The sequence below is a fragment of the Manis javanica genome, chromosome 1 (genome assembly GCF_040802235.1).
Source record: "Manis javanica isolate MJ-LG chromosome 1, MJ_LKY, whole genome shotgun sequence".
Classification (NCBI taxonomy): domain Eukaryota; kingdom Metazoa; phylum Chordata; class Mammalia; order Pholidota; family Manidae; genus Manis; species Manis javanica.
In genome coordinates this window covers 94,692,171-94,713,207 of record NC_133156.1, presented here as the reverse complement: position 1 = coordinate 94,713,207, position 21,037 = coordinate 94,692,171, and the positions used below count along the sequence as shown (strand labels likewise).

The following is a 21,037-nucleotide window of genomic DNA, read 5'->3' as shown; positions in this document are numbered from 1 at the left end:
GGGATGAAGCCCAAGCACAGGGGTACATAAAAGCTCCTGGGGGCGGGGGGAGGGGGGTCTGGTGTGCAGCCAGGGCTAAGAACCACTGGTTTGCTCTCTTTTTTTAAAAATATAACTTAATAACTTCCTTAAGCAAGCAGTGAGAGGAAGAGGTTACTAATTACTCAAAGTTTATTACCTTTTGGAGGACTCTCAAGTTTTAATGGTGGTTGCAACTAGTGACTGAAATGGGATTTGTTGACCAGCAGCTTGCCATGTTGCAACTAAAATATTAACCACAATCCATAGATCCTGTTGCTCCAAGTCACTTGCTGGTGATCCATTTTATAGAATGAATGGTTTGGTAACTTTGTATTAGAATGTTTATTGGTATGGTAAAGATGGGTTCCCGTGGACAATTTATAAGTATAGGATTTCAAATTACTTTCCAGTTTAGATGCAAGAAAACAGATTTGTATATATAATTCAAGGTAGAAGCTGCCCTCTGTTTTAATTACTTTTTTCCCTTAAAGGTAAGGGCATGCTCCATTCTACTAGAAACTTCTTTTCTACTGGCTATTTTTCTTCCATTTTGAAAGCTCACGACATGAAATTTTGCTGGAGATTTAGCTGTACCTGTAGGTGTACGCACAAACGTGTGCTTATCTACACAGCTTGTCTACTGAGTTAGCTATGAAATACATCTTTGGATATAATTCAGATGTTTTTATGAAAGCGCAATAGAACAAATCTTAGTCTTTTTTTAAAAAAAAATTATTTCAATTTCAAATATGAAATTAGAATATTTAATAAGGCATTTGAACTATGATTTGCTTCATTAATATCAATGATTTTTTTTCTTTGAAGATATCCTAGCTCTACTTCTAACTGATGTGCTGCTCTTTTTACAAGAAAAGGACCAGAAATACATCTTTGCAGCAGTTGTAAGTATATAGCCATGTGATGCGTATAAATGGTTTGATCCCACATCTCCTTGAAAAATGTTAGAAATTTGTAGTGAATTTAAATGGTCATTGGCAAGAGCATGCCCCTTTTATATTCTTATTATTATTAGTGATTGCACTGTTCATTAACAAGCATCTAATTGGGTTAACAAGCATGTTAAGTGTTGTATCACAACCAAGACTGGTAGTCAGCTGGCTCAGCCATTTAACCGGTTGGGCAAACATTGAGGTGTTTGGTACTGGTTGGTGAACAGGCAATGCCCCGAGTCCCCCAAGTGGCCCTCTTCCATCTGGCTATCTTGATGTTTCCTCTAGCATCCCCCTCTCAGCCTCCCAACTTCCCAGCGATTCAGATGTTCATGCTGGGAGCCACAGGTCACTGGGCACCTTGCTCTCTCCCAGCTGGGCTGCTTCACCCCATTCAAATCTGTCATGTGCCTTCCGCCAAACAAGAGAACACCATCCTGTTATTTAAAGTTTAAAGAAGAGTCTTCCTTACTTCTGTCATAATGATTATGATTACCAAGTTTATTCACATAACACTAATTTTGTAGTGTGTTATAAAAATCTCATTGCTGGCACTGAGTTAGACTTAGACTAACAATAAAACCAGTATTTTATAACATTTATAAAATGTCCAAAATGACTCACTTAAAGAGGAAGGATGTCATCAATTAACTCTTTGTCAGCACCATGGAGCATCGGGTCCTGTCAGAGGCAAGAGTCCAAGGTGGCATGCACCTCAAGGTGCAGTAACAACGTGGACACTATAATGGTGCCTCCTTAAAATGCTAGTATTTACCATCTGTTGCATTGCATACTCACGTACCATTAGCAGACATCACTGATTCCATCTGGTTTTGGCAAATTCAAAGCTTAATGAAGTTTCTGTTACGCTATTCAGAGAAAACAAAAAAGCAGGCCTGCCCAGTGATGGACTCTGAGTAGGAAAGCAGGGAGCAGAGCCTGGCTTGCCATCTGTGCTTGTGAGGGTGACCAATAGGCTTCTTCACCCTGCTCTGCACATTGCCTCTTATCAGCACAGTGATGCCAAGTTGTATAAGGTCAGAGGTTCTTTCACAAAGTTACTCCAGAAAACAAAAAGATGCTTAAACATGCCCCCATGTCCGCAATCCATTTGGATTGTAAGTGTTGTGATTTCTTGACAGCCTACTGATTTGTGCACTAACGTCTCTCTGCTGTTATGTGGGATGCTCAAAAGAACACGGAGCAACTATGTGGGAGGGCGGACCATTTTGTTTGTCCTGTGGGATGCTGTGAGACCATGCTGGAAGAGAGAACATTCACACCACTCCTTTATAGCATCAAAGGTTTCTTCAAAGCCAGAGACCTGAAAGAGAAGCAAGTCCTGCTTCTTGGCTGGTATTACAGGCCAAATGAACTACTGATGGATCAAGAACTAGACACAGCCTAAAGACAGCTCTCTTATTTTCTAGGACAACAGAGTGTATGGATTCAGGTCAAGCCTTGATGCTCAACTTGCAGTTTGGCTTGAAATATGAGTCTGCCCCTCTGCTCTGACCTCTTGAAGAGTTATCTGTGCCACTTGTAGGCCACATTTACCATTAAGTTGGATGGTAGAAATGCAGTCCACCAAATGCCAGACTGAAGGCAGACACAACTTAGCTCCTCTTGGTAGAATGCGCTTGGCTGCAGGCAACAGTGTGATGATGCTCACCGAGCATGTTAGCCTGACACAGAGCTGCCTCCCTGTAGCCACGCAAGGCCTTGTCACATCAGGGAGCAAAAGAGGAAGCACTACCCTTACAGAATCAAGCACCCTCTGCTGTCCAAGCATATGCTTTTGAGTTACATCCTACACACTTACCAGACACAGCCCATGTATCATAAATATTTTACAGTTAACATCTGGAATTAATCGATGCATTAGATATGGGTATACAATATCTGGATTTCATGGTTCTCATCTTAGTATTTCAGAGTTATCCTCATGCTTATACCCCGAGGTGAGGTTCTGTGCTCCTTGCACTGTTAGGAAAACTTCTTTAATTAATGTTTACCTTGCTGCATGTCACAGAAGACATGAGGAATTTGGAAATGGCCAGGAGATAAGCAACTGAAAAAAGCAGAAGGATGGAGTAGTGTCCTTATTAGAGAATTTTGGTTTTAAAGAGGACCCAGCTAGAAATGGCACTAGGACCCAAATCTATAAAATGAATAGGAAAAAGTAGATGTGTTCACTACATCTTGGGATGCTGAGTCTAGGAGGATCTCTTGAACATCAAGATAATTTCAGAATGAATGAATAATAAAGACAGTGAACATGTGGATATGCAAGTGCAAGTTCAAAATATGTGGCAACTTAAGATCTTGTTATCACAACAGAATCATGAATGGACTTACTAATCAAATCAGCTACTTTATGGAATCACAGATGAATGTGGTGTGACAATGGTGCTAAGGGACCAGCTCCTTTTCCTCTTCCTTCCCCTGTGGCAGAGGTGGTCCATTCCAGTGCCTATAGGGACTGGACAGGAAGTATAAATGAATGAACTGTAGCAGGCTTGGTGTCAAGGAGCCAGTAGAGAGTGGTAGGGACTATAGAGAACTGGTGCAGGGATGACTCAGCTATAGCCAGTGCTTTTAAATGAGGATATGGGCCCAGGATTGTCAATCTTCAACTTTTCCAGAGAACCTATAAACCTAAAGTTAAAAAAAAAGTGGAATCCCTTAAATGTTGGCACAACCTGTTTTTAAAATGCTATGGACATCTCTGCTGTCTGAGTCAGGGTTTTACATCGTGAGTGTTTGACATGGTCTCCAAAGTTACCTCAATTCCTGGAGATTTCATTTGAATTCTCGATCACCTTTAGTGTTTGTGTATGATCAGTATGAATAATGATGGACATGTCCTGAATGCCTCCTGGTTTGCTGGTGTTTTTATTAATGCTGCTTTCTACCCACTTAACTATTTTTTTAAATATGTCACCCACCACCTCCCCTCCTCCTATAACACTAACTAACTGGTTCATATGATTTCATGCCTGCTAATGTCTTAAGCAATTCAAACTTACTCTGCTGCCTAATATACAGAGGCCGTTTACTTTGCAACCTGAGGAAATGAAAACTGCAATGAAAGAAGGAAAGCAGATTAGATCTTAGTAGATCCATATGGAATACCAGCTGTTACTGGGGCTCAGAGGCTCTCCCTAATGGAAGTGGGCCATATTCCAGAAGCTTTGCCATGAAACTGCTTTTGCTTCCCTTTGCAGAGGCAGAGCTGGGCACTGGGCAGACAGGGGGGCTGTCCTCCTTTGTGGAGTGTTTGGTTTTTGTTTTGCTTCACTAAGAGGAGAAGAACGGGATGGAGAGGCACTCTGGGCATATCTTACACGCCTTCAGCTGTGGGGCGCTGGGAGAGTGGATGCACCCGCACCAGGGAGCCATCAGGGAGACTTGAAGAAGTGGCATGTTCTGGTTGAGGGCCTCGTTCAATCCATGGGGGAGAAGCACAAGCACACACTGTGGCTGACTCTGTAAACAGTGGGAGAAGCAGCAAACCGAGGAAGATTCTTCATATTTACCTCCAGAACTGTTCATCTTGCAGACATTCTTTTGGCTGGTCTTTCAACTACAGCTACCTACCCAAATTAGAAGTATCAGTGTCTTACTCATCTTTGAATCCCCGGTACTTAGAATGGGACACTGAAGTAACACAGGAGATGTTGGTAGAAGAGGTAATTTAATTACAGCTTGTAGGCCGAATTTTAGCCTTTCTTCCTTTCCCTTCTGATGGAATTGTGCTAAATCTAGGTCTACAGACACTTATAGAATGCCTACTTTATGCCAAGTAATGTGCTAGGCATATGAGGATGAATTAGATCCATTTTGACCCCCAGGGCTCACCCAGATGGCGGGGAGAAGAGGCATTTGCAGGGACCAGAGGAAATACCGGAGTCCTGTTTCTGTGCCCTGCGCCCCGATGGCAGAGACATAGTCGTACCTGGGGATCAGAGGTCTCCCTTCCTGACTCTGTACTTCCTTTTCACAGTCCACTCCTTGGTATTTGTACCAGGTACTTGGTACTGCAAAATCCAATGGGCTCTTCAGGTTTCCCATCCTTCTCAGTTTCTTGGTAATGTTTGGTACACTGTTTCTCATCCCATGTCCTCCTAGAAAAATCCCTCCACCCTTGGCTATGGCATTTTGGTATTCTTACTGCTTTGATTGCCCTCTCTTTTTAAAAGTTGTCATTTTAAGCCACCAATTCTTCAGGACATTCTCCTGTCCTTTCCCATCCTCTCCTCACCATACCCTTCCCACTGGAGAAGGCCTCCACTTCCACAGCTCTTTGGAAAAGGTTGAAGTGAAATTGATTTGTCTAATACCACTGCTTTCCATAGGTGATGTTTTATGAGACCCTCACTTTCAATAGGAGGCTGTTTCATCTGCAGGTTCTCTTTTTATGTAGGATCAGAAGCCATCAGTTATTTCCCTTCAGAAACTAATTGCTAGAGAAGTTGCTAATGAGGAGAGAGGGATGTTTCTAATCAGTGCTTCATCTGCCGGTCCTGAGATGTATGAAATTCATACCAACTCCAAGGAGGAACGAAATAACTGGATGAGAAGGATCCAACAGGCAGTAGAAAGGTAACATTTTCTTCTGTCAGTACACTAGGGAATTGGATTGGACTTGTTCAATTGGGGAAATTATTCTAACCATGTTTCCCCTGCATGAAAACTGCCTCAGCCAGAAAGGTCTGCTCCCTGCCCCCCTCACCCACCTGTGATAGCCCTCATCTGCACCCCCCATCTGCCCTCTGCCTGTGTGAATCCCACCCATCTTTGGTGCAGCTCATGGCTCACCTCCTTCATGAAGACCTCTTCAGTTGCAGTGGTCTCTTCCTTGCCTGAAATTCTTTAACATCTGCTCTCTAAAGCATTTTTTGGTGCTTGTCATATGCTTCCTTGTATCTATGATCTTCTTTATGTATATATGTTCATTAGATTGGAAGCTCCTTGAGGGCAGGGACCATGTCTTAGTGTATGTGCCTAATTCTGAAGAATCATTCAATAAACGTTGAGATTGGTGGATCTAAGTGTTCTAAGTCAATATACTCCTCATTACTTATGCAAGGGCAAGTTTTTATAAACATGGGTGTGATGGTGATCATTGTTAATGAAAATTTGATTAATCAGATCTAGAATGATTTAGAAAATTCCTCCATGTCCAGTGCACCCCACCCAATCTGGCACCCTGCCTCTGCCCCCTCCAGCCCCTCTACTCTGCCCCATTAAGAGATGCCCAAATGTAGCAGAAAGCAAAAATGATTCTAATTGTACCTAATGCTGGCACTGGTATTGTGGAATGTGTGTGTGTGTGTACATGAGTGTATGTTTGTGTATGTGTGTCAGCATATTTGAGTCATCCCATGCTCACTTTGAAGGCTATGTTATATCACACCAGGTCCTTTATATACTCAAGAAAACCAAATCTCATGGCCAGGGATCATGATGAATTCTCTATGCTGAAATTTTCTTCTCTAGATACTTTCACTGTCAAGTTCCCATGTCTTTCTAATGAATCGAAAGAGACTAGGATTTTTGTTTCAGTTGTCTCTCTTGACTGTTGTCTTTTAAAGTTGCCCAGAAGAAGAAGGGGGAAGGACAAGTGAGTCTGATGAAGACAGGCGGAAAGCTGAAGCAAGAGTGGCCAAAATTCAGCAATGTCAAGGTACAGTGCAGGCACCTCTGAGTGCCTGGTCATGGTGCTCCCCTGGGATGCTGGGGGAAGCCTGTGCTCCATGAATGGGAGGTTGCAGCCCAGGGATTAATTCTGCATACCTGAGACCCACCCTGATTGCTCTCAAAAAAATAAACTACTGGCACTGGAAGTGCTCAAATAGGGCGACTGCCTCCCTCCTTTCTCAGTAATTAAAACACATTAAGGTTTTTTCCCCCCAAAACCCCTCTGCACATAAATTATATGAAACAATAACTGTGGGCACTGTGGTGCCGATTGGCCTGGTAGCTGGTGTCCAGTGGTTTCATGTCAGTCCTAGTGGTCAGGTCACAGCTCTATGACTCTGGGCAAAGAGCCTAGTAGCTCTGGTCCTCGGTTTCCAAGTCCATGAATTAAAGAAATCAGCCCAGGGAGTTTCATCTCTGGCTGGACATCAGAATCACTTTGGGAGATTTTAAGTTTCTGATGCACCCTTAACCAGTTCACCAGAATGTGTGGGAGGTGGGTTAGATGGCAGGATTTTAGACTCTCCCTGTGAGAATCTGGGGCTGACTGAGACTCCGAGATTAATCAGATCTAGAAAGATGCTGATTAAAGTTCCTTTAAACTATAAAAATCCTGGGACATATTGAAATCAGAGGAAAATGATGCATGCAAAGATGGTCAAAGAAATTGGATATTTAGAGAGGTAAACATAAAGCAGCCTGTTTGGTTTTGGCCAAGACTAGCTGAAGCCTGAGTAGTTCGAGGCCTTTGCCTTCTATTCCCTGCTGGGGCATTGCTCATCAGGGACAGAGCTGCTTCAATTTTCATTGCTGAGCTTAATGTTTAGTCTTAATAGAAAACAACCTGAGCAAAGAATTGCTTTGCAAGTTTTTCTGGAATTGGGATGGGAAAGGAAATGAACACCCATTATATGTACTATAAATTTATAGAAAAGACCATGGGAGGTCAGAGTTGTTAAGGCTCCATTCCCCCAGTGGGATAGTTAGGTATGGAATCTGGGTATGTCCTCCCCAACCTCTTGTACTTGATTTGTTAGACCATACTGCGTGCTAATGAGTATCATCTGTATCTTATCGCTTGGATTCCATTTTAGTTATTGCGTTCATGTGATAACCTTCTATGGTAATCACTATTTCATAGAAATACTCAGTAACCAAGACCAACAAATTTGTGCATATTTGGAGGAGAAGCTGCATATTTATGCTGAACTTGGAGAACTGAGTGGGTTTGAGGATGTCCACCTAGAGCCCCACCTGCTCATTAAGCCTGACCCAGGAGAACCTCCCCAAGCAGCCTCATTATTGGCAGCAGCGCTGAAAGAGGGTAAGTTGCTTCCACAAGGATTTGGTTTTACAAATTCAGAAAATGTTTATTGAATACCTCTGTATTAGAATGCAATGTGGTCTTAGTGCTGAGGATACAGCAGAGTAAGACATAGTTCTGATTCTGCATTTATATTCCAGAAACAACAAAAGGAACAAAATAGGTCAGGTTTTGTCAAGTACTATGAAGTCAAATAAAACAGGGTAAGGGGGATAGAGAGTGATGGAGTTGGGGATGTTCTGTTTTAGGTAAGATGACCAGGAAAGGCCCCTTGATATGGTGATATGACAGGAAGGAAGTAAGAAAGCCAAGTAGATATCTGTGGGAAGAATGTTCCAGACATAGGGAACAGAAGGTACAAAGGTCCTGAGGCAGGTGAGTGCCAAGCTTGTTTGAGAAATAGCAAGGAGGGTGGTGCATGTGGAGCAGAGTGAGGGCTGCAGAGCAACAGAAGGTGAGTCAGTTTCCTAGGACTCAGGTTACAGACTCAGATCAAGACAAGGAGTTTGAATTTCATTCTTAGTAAGATGGGAAGCATTGTAGAATTTTGATTTGTGTTTTAAAAGGAACCACCTGGCTGCTGTGTGGAGAATACTTTATAAGGAGCAAAGTGCAGATATTGCTAATAACAGAGTCTGGGGTATAACCACGTGAGCTGCTAGTGGAGGGGTGAAGACAAGATCACAGGAAGTGAGAAAGTCAAGGAGACAAGAGGCCAGGATATTGGAAAGACTATTTTCATAGAACAAATTACTGAGAGTTTTGGCAGGAACAGCTTTGGGGGAAGGGAGAGGACTTGCACCAGATGCTAAGTTGTTCAAGGAGTCCATAGATGGCAACAAAGAGGGGTAGTGAGTGGTGTAATCTGATGGCACAAGCTTCAAGGGAAAAGCAGGAGGAAATGAAACTGACAGTAGGGACATAGGGTTTGGGAGATAAAGCAGCCACCACCTGAGAGAATGGCAAGAAATGCAGTTGTTCTGAACAAGAGTTGGTAAGTTACAGCCCATGACTTAAATGGGTCTTACTGCCTGTTTTTGTAAATATAGTTTTATTGCAACACAGCCACACCCACTTGTTTACATTTTATCTGTGGCTGCATTCTTGCTACAGTGGCAAAGATGAATAGTTACAACAGAGACCATATGGCCAACAAAGCCTAAAATATTTACTATCAGGTCCTTTGCAGAAAAAGTTTGTTGAGTTCTGGCTTTGAATCTCAGAACATTAGCTCTGGAGAATTTAGAAGTCATGGCAGCTATCATCTTTATTTCACAGTTGAGGAAACTAAGGTCTTAAGAAAGGCATAGAGGTTGTCTGAAGTGTGGGGTCCACTGATGGAATCACTCATTCAGCAAATGTTCATTGAGCATCTACCAGGTACACTATTGTTGGTGCTAAGGAAACGGTAATCCTTCGTAAAAACTTAGTGGGAGAAGACAAGCAGTACCCAAGGAAACGGGATAATTTCAGAAAGCCACAAGAAACTAAGAATGGGACTGGGATGAGGTGAAGATTCTGCTTTGGAGAGGTCGGGGAAGACCTCGCTGACATTATTCTTTGAGATGAGATTTGAAGGATGAGAAGAAGCCAGCTGTTTGGAGACCCTGGGGAGACCATTCCTGGGTAGAGAGAAAGTGAGTACAAAGCCCTGCACCTGAAATGGGTTTGGCAGCATCTTTACCAAGTACATCTCCCACTCTCAGTGTTACTGGTGGCTTTCCCTTCCTCCCCCACCGGGACTGTCACTATTGCCCAGTTTGAAGGCCACCTGCTTTAATTCCTCTGTTCCTCTGGCCCACATGTGATGGAGGTGCCAGGAAGCCCTGGGTTCTGAGGTACTCTTGGGTAGTCCACCCTGTCATTGAGCATCAATACCCAGAACAAGATCTAGAAGGAATTCTTTTCTTTTTTCTTTTAGAAACTTATTATACATACATATATATATATATATACATATACATATATATATATATACATATATATATATAATTCAAGTGTCATTGGTATACAATCTTACGAAGATTTCACATGAACAACATTGTGGTTTCAACATTCATCCATATTATTAAGTCCTTACTCCCCACTATTGCGGTCACTGTCTGTTGGTGTAGTAAGATGCCACAGAGTCATTACTTGTCTTCTCTGTGATTCCTGGTGACCTACCTATATTTTGTGTGCTAATCATAATGTCCCTTAATCCCCTTCTCCCTCCTTCCTCATCCCCTTCCCTTTGGTAACTGTTAGTCCCTTCTTGGAGTCTGTGGGTCTGCTGCTATTTTGTTTCTTCAGTTTTGCTTTGTTTTTATACTCCACAAATGAGTGAAATCATATGATACTTGTCTTTCTCCTCCTGGCCTGTTTCACTGAGCATAATACTCTCTAGCTCTACTTATGTTGTTGCAAATGGTAGGGTTTGTTTTCTTTTTATGGCTGAATAATATTCTGTTGTGTATGTATGCCACATCTTTATCCACTCATATATTGATGGATACTTACGTTGCTTCCATATCTTGGCTATTGTAAATAGTGCTGAAATAAACATAGGTGGACATATGTCTTTTTGAATCTGGTATGTTGTTTGGGTAAATTCCTAGGAGTGGAATTACTGGGCCAAATGGTATTTCTATTTTTAGTTTTTTTGAGGAACTTCCATATTGCTTTCTACAATGGTTGAACTAATTTACATTTGCACTAGCAGTGTAGGAGGGTTCCCTTTCTCTGCATCCTCACCAGCATTTGTTGTTCCTTGTCTTTTGGATACTGTCCATCCTAACTGGTGTGAGGTGTTATCTCATTGTGGTTTTAGTTTGCATTTCTCTGATGATTAGCCATGTGGAGCATCTTTCCATGTGTCTGTTGGCTATCTGAATTTCTTCTTAGAAGTGTCTGTTTAGATCCTCCACTCATTTTATAATCAGGTTTACTTGCTTTTTGGGTGTTGAGGCATGTGAGTTCTTTATATATTTTGGATGTTAACTTCTTATCAGATATGTCATTTATGAATAGATTCTCCCATACTGTAGGATGCCTTTTTGTTCTGATGGTGTCCTTTGCTGTACAGAGCTTTTTAGTTTGATGTAGTCCCATTTGTTCATTTTTTCTCTTGTTTCCCTTGCCTGAGGAGATGTGTTCAGGATAAAGTTGCTCATATTTACATTCAAGAGGTTTTTGCCTGTTTTCTTCTAAGAGGTTTATGGTTTCATGTCTTATATTCAGTCTTTGATCCATTTTGAGTTTATTTTTATGTATGGAGTTAGACAGTAATCCAGCTTCATTCTTTCACATGTAGATGTCCAGTTTTGCCAACACCAGTTGTTGAAGAGGCTGTCATTTCCCCATGGTATATCCATGGCTCCATTATCATGTATTAATTGGCTATGTATGTGTAGGCTTATATCTGGGCTCTCTATTCTGTTCCATTGACTTGTGGGTCTGTTCTTGTGCCAGCACCAAATTGTCTTGATTACTGTGGTTTTGTAGTAGAGCTTGAAGTCAGGGAGCATATCCTCCCAGCTTTATTCTTCCTTCTCAGGATTTGGCTATTCGGGGTCTTTGGTGGTTCCATATGAATTTTAGAACTATTTGCTCTAGTTCGTTGAAGAATGCTTTTGGTATTTTGATAGGGATTGCATTGAATCTGTGGATTGCTTTAGGCAGGATGGCCATTTTGACAATATTAATTTTTCCTATCCATGAGCATGGGATGTAATTCCATTTATTTGTGTCTTCTTTAGTTTCTCTCCTGAGTGTCTTATAGTTTTCAGGGTAGAGGTCTTTCACCTCCTTGGTTAAGTTTACACCTAGGTATTTTTTCTTTTTGATGCAATTATAAATGGAATTGTTTTCCTGATTTCTCTTTCTGCTAGTTGATCATTAGTACATAGGAATACAACAGATTTCTATGAGATAATTATGTATCCTACAACTTTGCTGAATGCAGTTATTAGTTCTAGTAGTTTTGGGGGTGAATTCTTTAGGGTCTTTTAGGTACAATATCATATCATCTGCTAATATTTTGTTGAGGATTTTTGCATCTATGTTCATCAGGGATATTGGTCTGTAATTTTCTTTTTTTGTGGTGTTTTTGGCTGGTTTTAGTATATGCATGCTGCTGGCCTCAGAATGAGTTTGGAAGTATTCCCTCCTCTTCTATCTTTTGGGAAACTTTAAGGAGGATGGATATTAGATCTTCTCTAAACGTTTAATAAAATTCGGTGGTGAAGCCATCTGGTCCATGGGTTTTGTTCTTAGGTAGTTTTTTGGTTACCAATTAATTTCATTGCTGGTAATTGGTCTGTTTATATTTTCTGTTTCTTCCTGGTTCAGTTGGAAGGTTGTGTTTTTCTAGAATGTCCATTTCTTCTAGGTTTTCCAGTTTGTTAGCATATCATTTTTCATAGTATTCTCTAATAATTCTTTGTATTTCTATGGTGTCTGTAGTGATTTTCCTTTCTCATTTCTGATTCTGTTTTTTTCTTGATAAGTCTGGCTAGGGGTTTATTTATTTTGTTAATTTTCTCAAAGAACCAGCTCCTGTTTCATTGATTCTTTCAATTGTTTTATTCTTTCCAATTTTATTTATTTCTGCTTTGATCTTTATTGTGTCCCTCCTTCTACTAACTTTGGGTTTCATTTGTTGTTCTTTTTCTAGTTTCACTAATTGTAAATTTAGACTGTTCATTTAGGATTGTTCTTCTTTCTTGATGTAAGCTTGTATTGCAATATACTTTCTTCTTAGAACTGCCTTTGCTGCATCCCAGAGATTTTGGTGTGTTGAGTTGTTGTTTTCATTTGTTTATGTATATTGCTTGATCTCTGTTTTAATTTGGTCACTGATCCATTGATTGTTTAGGAGTATGTTGTTAAGCCTCCATGTGTTTGTGGGCTTTTTTGTTTTCTTTGTGTAAATTATTTCTAGTTTCATACCTTGTGGTCTGAGAAGCTGGTTGGCACAATTTCAGCCTCTCTGAATTTACTCATTCTCTTTTTGTGGCCTAGTATGTGATCTTTTCTGGAAAATGTTCCATGTGCACTTGAGAAGAATGTGTATCCTACTGCTTTTGGGTAGAGTGTTCTGTAGATGTCTGTTAGGTCCATCTGTTGTAATGTTTTGTTCAGTGCCTCTGTCTCCTTACTTGTTTTCTGTCTAATTGTTCTCTCCATTGGAGTGAGTGGTGTGTTGGGTGTATCCTAAAATGAATGCATTGCATTCTATTTCCCCCTTTAATTTCTTTAGTATTTGTTTCACATATTTAGGTGCTCTTATATTGGGTGCAGAGATATTTATGGTTATATTCTCTTATTGGACTGACCCCTTTATTATTATCTAATGTCCTTCTTTGTCTCTTGTTACTTTCTTTGTTTTGAAATCTATTTTGTCTGAAACAAGTACTGCAACTCCTGCTTTTTTCTCCCTATTAGTTGCATGGAATATCTTTTCCATCCCTTCACTTTTAGTCTGTGTATGTCTTTGGGTTTGAAATGAGTTGTAGGCAGCATACAGATGGGTATTGTTTTTTCATTCATTCTGTAACTGTATGTCTTTTAATTCGTACATTCAGTCCATTTACATTTAGGGTGATTTTCAATAGATATGTTCTTACTGCCATTGAAGGCTTTATATTTGTGGTTATCAAAGGTTTAAGGGCAGCTTCTTTACTATCTAACAGTCCAACTTAACTCACTTATTACACTACTTCAAACCCAGTCCAAAGGTTCTTTTTTTTCCTCCCTTCTTTTTCTTCCTCCTCCTCCACTCCACTCTTTATGTATTAGGTGTGCTATTCTGTACTCTTTGTGTATCTCTTGACTGACTTTGTGGGTAGTTGATTTAATTTTGCATTTGGTTAGTAATTAATTGGTCTGCTTCCTTTACTGTGGGTTTATTTTCTCTGGTACAGCTATTTAGCCTTAGGAGCACTTCCATCTAGAGCAGTCCCTTTAACATATGCTGTAGAGATGGTTTGAGGGAGGTAAATTGCCTCAACTTTTGCTTCCCTGGAAATTGTTTAATCCCTCCTTCAAATTTAAATGAAAATCTTTCCAGATACAGTATTCTTGGTTGGAGGCCCTTGGTTGGAGCATTAACTATAACATGCTACTTCCTTCTGGCCTGTAAGGTTTTTGCTGAGAAGTCTGCTGATAGCCTAATGGGCTTTCCTTTGTATGTGATCTTTTTTCTCTCTCTGGCTGCTTTTAATGCTCTGTCCTTGTCCTTGATCTTTGCCATTTTAATTATATTTCTTGGTGTTGTCTTTCTTGGGTCCCTTGTGTTGGAAGATCTCTGCACTTCCATGACTGAAGAGACTATTTCCTTCCCCAGAGTGGGGAAGTTTTCAGCAATTATTTCCTCAAAGAGACTTTCCATCCCTTTTTCTCTTTCTTCTTCTTCTGGTACCTCTAAAATGTGAATATTGTTCTGTTTGGATTGGTTGCACAGTTCTCTGAATATTCTTTCATTCCTAGAAATGCTTTTTTCTCTCTGTACCTCAGCTTCTTTGTTTTCCTGTTCTCTAAATTCTACTTCACTTACCATCTCCTCTACCTCATCTAACCTACTTTTAAATCCCTCCACTGGGTGTTTCATTTCAGATACTGTATTTTTCAAAGTTTCTATCCCTTTCTTGAAGTCCTCCCTGATACCTTGACTATTTTTCTATAGCTCCATGAGCATGTTTATTTTTATCTTGAAGTCTTTATCAAAGAGATTTGTGATTTCAGCTTCACTAAGCTCTCTTTCTTGCGTTTTTTTCTTGTATTTTTTTTTGGACCAAATTCCTCTGTCTCTTCATTTTTTTAAAGTGTTTTTTTATGGGATAATATGTTTGCATAGGAGGTGCCCTCTAGTGCCCAAAAACTCAATTTCCTGTGCAGGAGCCCCAGCTGTTGTAGTTCAGTCAGTGTGGCAATTGTCTGCCTTGCTCATGGTGTTCTGATTTCATGTGGACTCTGTGGACCATCAGGTGATAATGGGAGTGGGGAGAATACTGTGTGGAGCTGCCAGTGGGTGGGGCTGCCTTCCCAATGGCCTGCCACAGTGGTGGGGGTGCAGGCGATCGGGACCAGTGCCTGCTAGGAGGAAAGAGATCATGGGACTGGGCTGCTTACACAGACTGGCTGCATGGCTGGGGCTGCCCTGCCCCACCTGCTGTGATTGGGCAGGGTGAGGGGGGCACTGGCAAACAGGACCAGCACCTGCCAGGATGAAAGAGCTGCTGGGGCTGGCTCTTTCGTGCAGCTCCCTGGCTAGCCCAAAGTAGGGCTGAGCAGGCTGGGGGTTCACCCCCTACCTAACAGGGAATGAAGTTTGGTTTAACTGCCATCCAGCAGGCTGCATGTCACTTTGAGGAGTCTCTGTGCTGTTTTGCCAGTGAGGGGGATGGAGCATCTGAAGCTCCTGAGGGCTCCTAACCTGTTGGGCTACAGGCAGGCTGGGGAAGTATTGTCCACCTGACCTTTCTCCTAAACAGAGAGTACTGTGCACTTCTTGCCCTCTGGTGCCCCTCTCATTGCTGGGAAGTCTTTCAAACTGCCCGCTCTGCTTTCTTTCTCAGGGGAGGCCAGTAGAGCTTCTAGTTCTCCACAGTTGGCTGGGATCTCAGCCTCTTCAAGTGTTCTGACCATCTCTTGTCCAGCCCCACCCATCACCAGGGCACCATTCAATGTGGGCTCATGTTCCAGGAGCAGATCTCCAGGGCCAGGTGTTCAGTCCTGGGCTTATACTTCTTCCCCACTGTGTTCCTCTTCCTCCCACCTGTGGGCTGGGGTTGGGGGAGGGCTTATGTCCCACCAGATCATGGCTTTGTCACTTTACCCTTTCCTGTAGGGTTTTTTCTTCTTCCCCAATGTAGGTGGTCAGTTCTGCAGTCTTCAGGGTGATTTCAGGCCTATCTGTATTTGTTGTATTTTCATGTCCTATGTGATTTTGGGAGGAGGTTTTTTTGCCTTGCCTTCCTATGCTGCCATCTTTTTTTCCCAGAATCTAGACAGAGTGTTTAGAAATACTTGTAGGGGCCTCAAAATCATGCTACTTGAAAAGCATTTATTGTAAATAAAAATTTCACAAGATTTCTTAGTGTGGGGTGTTTTCCATCTTACCAGATCCTAAGAGTAGCCTTTGGTGCTTGTTTAAAATGCAAATCTCCTGTTTTCTCCCCTGGAGAATCTGATCCAGTAGGTCTAGGGTCAGTACCGGGCATCTTTTTTTAAGGCACATTTGAGGCAATACTCTTTTGAAAAGCAAGTAATACTTCTGAATAGCAAGTTTTAAAATCCTAATGCTTGATATCATATTTAAATTAATTGAATTATAGGAAATTTTTCAGCACACTAGTTTATTGAAAGTTTCATCTGAGATACTTTTATACAGGGAGTGTTTTTTTTTATTAATTAACTTTCTATCATAAAATGATGTTGAAAGTATTGAATTAGATTGCAGGTTGGCAAACATTTTCTGTAAAGAGCCAGAAAGCAAATATATTAGGCCTTGCAAGCCACATAGAGTCTCTGGGACACATTCTTTTTTGTGCACCTGTGCATGTGTGTGTATTTTAACAGCTATTTAAAAAATGTAAAAACTGTTTTTAGTTCCTGAGCCATATGTAAACAGACACAGGCCAGATACAATTTGCCAACTCCTGATCTAGATTAAACTATATATATATATATATATATGTATATAGAGATATTTAAAATTAACTTTTGTTCTCCTCCTCCTTCTTAGCTGAGAGCCTGCAGGTTGCAGTGAAGGCCTCACAGATAGGTGATGCAAGTCAGTCATCTGAGGAAGCGTGTGGAGAGTCTGCCTTGACAGATGTGCTCAGTTCTCATGACCCGTCAGGATCTCCTACAGCTTGTAAGTGAGAATGCAGGCCTTTGCAATGAGCCTGAACATAGTCCCTGAAGCATATAGTGGTCATATAAAATGAAGGCAATGTATTAGAGGGGACTTAATATATTTTTTTTAATTAGAAAAAAAAATGAGAATAAATATGGTAGCCTATTTTACATATAGTAGTGACACTGTTCCTAGGACAAGGCCTTTAAGAATAGCTGGTGGGTTATACTGCTCTATTACCTAGGCAAGCTTTGTACCTGCCCCAAATGATATCTTTCCTCATTTTTTATATAACGTTATTGAATATTGTTTGGAATACAGTTTTGTAAGAATTTTTAAACATTTTTTGTTTTTTTGGAAAAGGCTCCCTGCAGTTCATTTGAGAACAAGTCCTGCATCAACTGAGAAAATAACTCAGGAAACTAGAATCTGGCACATGCACGGTTTGATGGTGTGGTTAATGGCAGAAATGCCAAAAGATTCTTGACCTAGGTCATCATACACTTTAGTTCAGGTCAGAATTAATTTATTAAAAAATTATTTCAATATATTTTAAATACAGAGAAACAATGTGGAAAATAGATTTAGGTAATTTCTCAGAACTTAATTACACTGTTGTATGTATAGTTATAAGCCGCATATTAAATTCCCTAAAGGTTTCTGAGATAAGAATGTAAGGAGCACATTTTCCATTATATTCCGGTGGTAAAAACCTACTTGCATCAGGCCTTATATGCACAAGATAAAATATCTTTTATAGCTAGAGATTGGAGGATTAAAGTGTCTCAGAATTTCTTTGTAACAGTATATTTTGGTTAATTAAGATATATGGAAGCAGTACAGTTTTTAAATATATACATTCTTTTTTTTTAACCAGCACCAGTAATTATTTTCCCTTCTCTAATTCTACTTTATCTAATCCTGGGTTTCTATTTTCAGAATGTGCACATATGTTTTTCATTTTGACACAGCCCAGATTCATCAGGGGAGTTGTACTGCCCTGGGTGATTTCCTTTTAAAAGAAGAACCTCATTATGCCATTGAGGAGGTTCCATCTAAAAATACATGTGGGGATCTGCTGCTCCCAGCCTCACCCCAGAGACAGCTGAAGAGGCTTTGCTCAGCTCTGCTCCTGCAGCTGCTCAGAGCACATGGGACGTACCTTCCCTTCCTTCCAACCAGGCTGTCAAGGTTCTCCTTGTCTGTATTCACCTCTCCCTTGACTTGGAGAGTCATGCAGGGCACCTGCCAGAATCACTGAGAGGCTGCCGGCAGTGGCCTGATACTAGGATTCATGCAGAGTAGGGATAGGTTGGCAGGATCCTCTACCCCAAAATCTATTCAAATCTGGGCTGGATTGAAATGTGGTGCTGCAAGAGTTTGATTCTCTTTATAAAATTGATGAGGGCAAAATGTGGTTCCTTAGTGAGGGTCTGTAACTGAATGGGTCGTTTCTATGTTTGACTTTGAGGACTCGGTCTTCCTAAGTCACGCTCATGTCAGTCTGAGATTGCAGACCAAGAAAGGCCGCCTATTTTTAGTCTCCAATATACCTAAACAGGTGGTTGAGTATAATCTACTCCTTATAAAATTTTGGAAGCCCTTTGTATCCTCAGAAATTGTATACAGGAAGAGAGACCTGACCTGCATTCCATAATTTTGCCTTCCTTTGGCTTACCATCAGCTTCTTTCCCCATCTGATGATGGTTCTCACTTCTACGAGGGGGAAGAGAGAGAAGGACTAATTCTTTGTAATGGCTTTGGCATCTCTCTAAGAATCAAGAATAATACCCAGTAATGGAACTATTTTTTGGGTGGCAGAAAAATCTCTATAAAATGTCCCTTTACTCTAAGTGACAAAGTGTTGACTGGCTTGGACAAAATGGACTTAATTTTTAGCTGATCTAATTTGAAGCAGTTTTGCTTAACAAAAACTTCTTTGTAACAGAATATGCTTTTGGAGTCTTAGAGGACTCTCATCTAAACAGAGGAAAAAAGTATTTCCTTCATCAGAAATAAAGCTTCAAGATGGCAGTGGGGGAAAAAAATGTATTAGCAGTGTCACAAAGTGAGTGTCTGTTTTACCAGGGTTCTGATTGAATCTGGTTCCAATGAAATTGTGTGAAGGGACTTTGGGAAATCTAGTTTTAATCAGTGTAAGGTGAGCATAGTATAAGTTTTCACTGAATTCACATGGGTAAAGAAATAAAATCCTGCCAACAGAGATTTAATGGCTAGAATGAAATCTGTATTTGGTAGTTAAAAATATTTTTCGAGTAAAAATATTTCTGTGTTTTTATAGGTTAAATACACAGTGTTTACAGTATTTGTGAATCTAGAGCATAAGCAAGTATTGTGAGAAAAAAACACATGGAAATTGTTTAAAAGGAGTTATTTGGAGATAGGGACAGGTTCTCAGTGTATATGACTGTGAGCTCATGTAGTATTAGCCATCTTCACAGATATTTCCCTCCTTTTGTTGGACTCCTTCCTTCTAAGCCTTGTTTATGGTCTATAGCTCTTGTACTAGCCACAGCGGAGCCTTTCGCAGTCCTGCCTCTCTGTGTGGGTCTGCCAGCCCTTGCTTTTGTTCTGCACAGCCTGTTTTCAATTTCACCCTCCCCAGGCAGCTTTGTTCTGTTATGTGAAAGTAAGATGTAGAATCTACCATCACACGAACACCTTTCCAAAAGAAAGAGAAATAAAAACATGGGTGACAACTGATGGCATTTGTCAGTTTGGTATCTGTTAGTATGTAAGCTCCCTGAGGGCAGGGACTCTGCACTTTGCACTGTTTTTGCACCTCATATGAGAGCCTTCGATCCATGTGATTTCGTGATATTTCTTATTTCAAAATATGTGTCAAACCTGTGTACAAAAGAACCCAGCCAGCCCACTGGCTTCTATTTGATGATGTCCTTTTTGTTTCTATCTCAATGGTGTGCTTCCAGCACTAGTCACAGAAGGGACAGGAGGAAGAGGCTGTTGGGATGTGGATCCCGGGATCCAGGGTGTGGGAACCAACTTGGCGGTCTCTGATGCAGGGGAGAAGGTATTGTGAACTGATTTGTTAGTCAATGGCACCAGTTACTTTGTGTAATAAAATAAGCTCAGGTCCTGGTAAGCCCATGGCAGTGAGTAGTATGAAAGTGTTTCCTGATTTGTTCTCAATTTCTATATTCATATTTAAGCTTTCTAACTTCTACGTTTAAATGTCCTTGCTCTTCCTATATCATGTAGGTGTAAACAAAGAAACGATTGGACAGTTATTAAAAAGATTTACAACTCGAATGTTTACCCGTGTCTGTGCTCTTTCTTCCAGTCTCGCTTTCACTTTCTGCACTGCAAGCCTCTAGCTTTTCATGCACTACATTGAGCAACTCTGGGCCCAGAGATGTTTCCGGACATCAGTTGGGGCTGTTAGGCCACCAGGTGGCGCTAAAGTGGCAGAAATAATTTTGACGGACTATTTTTGATTCTTTAACTTTCTTTTTACCTTCCTCTCCTTGCAGATTTTTCTGTTGTCACCGCCCACGTTGTCACCTACATTTTTGTGGTACACTTTTAACCAACCAGACCAATTTTTGGTTGGGGTAAAGTGGTTCCAAACACCTCTTCTATTTTGATGAGGTATACATATAGATTATAATACTCTTTACAAAATGCATGTTTTAAAATTAAGTACTCTCTTTAAAAAATTCAACTTAACTTCCCATTAACTTCAAATGAAACCCAGAAATAGGAAATAAGAATATGATTCTGGGAGGTGGCTAGTCGGTCTTCCCAGAATTGTCTGGGGCTCAAGAGTTTTAGCTTAATTTAAAATAGAATTAAGCACATTACCAGATACCAATGTGCGCTAATGTGGATAAATGGCTTACGTCAGATCTCTATGTATTTAGCATCTTATATATTACATATTTCATACGATATATATTTATATATTACATATTATGACTGAGAAACCAAGTTCAAAGACTTAAAAATCCATAGAAAAGATGTCTCCCGCTCAGTGTTTTCTTTTATAAATGTCACAGGCCAAAATGAAAACAGGAATGCAATGTTTTACTGCACTTATTCTGACTGGAGCTTTCTAACATTTCTTAAAACATTCCTGCTTTGCCTCCTTTTCAGTCTAGACTCACTTTTAAGTCTACAGCTTCCAACAGCTTTTATCTTATTAGGGGGAAGGAGGGAGGC

General features: G+C 40.6%; 1 protein-coding gene across 8 annotated transcripts in view; it reads left to right on the top strand.

Annotated features, from left to right (window-relative positions):
• The window catches only part of ARHGEF28 (Rho guanine nucleotide exchange factor 28), a 327,107-nt gene that overhangs the window by 271,071 nt on the left and 34,999 nt on the right, over positions 1 to 21,037 (top strand). For 6 of the 8 annotated variants that reach the window (XM_073235080.1, XM_073235074.1, XM_037026121.2 and 3 more), the window contains 6 exons: positions 847 to 923; positions 5,398 to 5,576; positions 6,569 to 6,660; positions 7,816 to 7,998; positions 16,724 to 16,855; positions 19,789 to 19,889. In XM_073235080.1, the coding sequence (XP_073091181.1) occupies positions 847 to 923; positions 5,398 to 5,576; positions 6,569 to 6,660; positions 7,816 to 7,998; positions 16,724 to 16,855; positions 19,789 to 19,889 (764 nt within the window). Of the gene's footprint in view, positions 1 to 846; positions 924 to 5,397; positions 5,577 to 6,568; positions 6,661 to 7,815; positions 7,999 to 16,723; positions 16,856 to 17,200; positions 17,352 to 19,788; positions 19,890 to 21,037 lie in introns of those variants that run through there. The other 2 variants (XR_012130563.1, XR_012130564.1) reach the window with 2 other exon arrangements.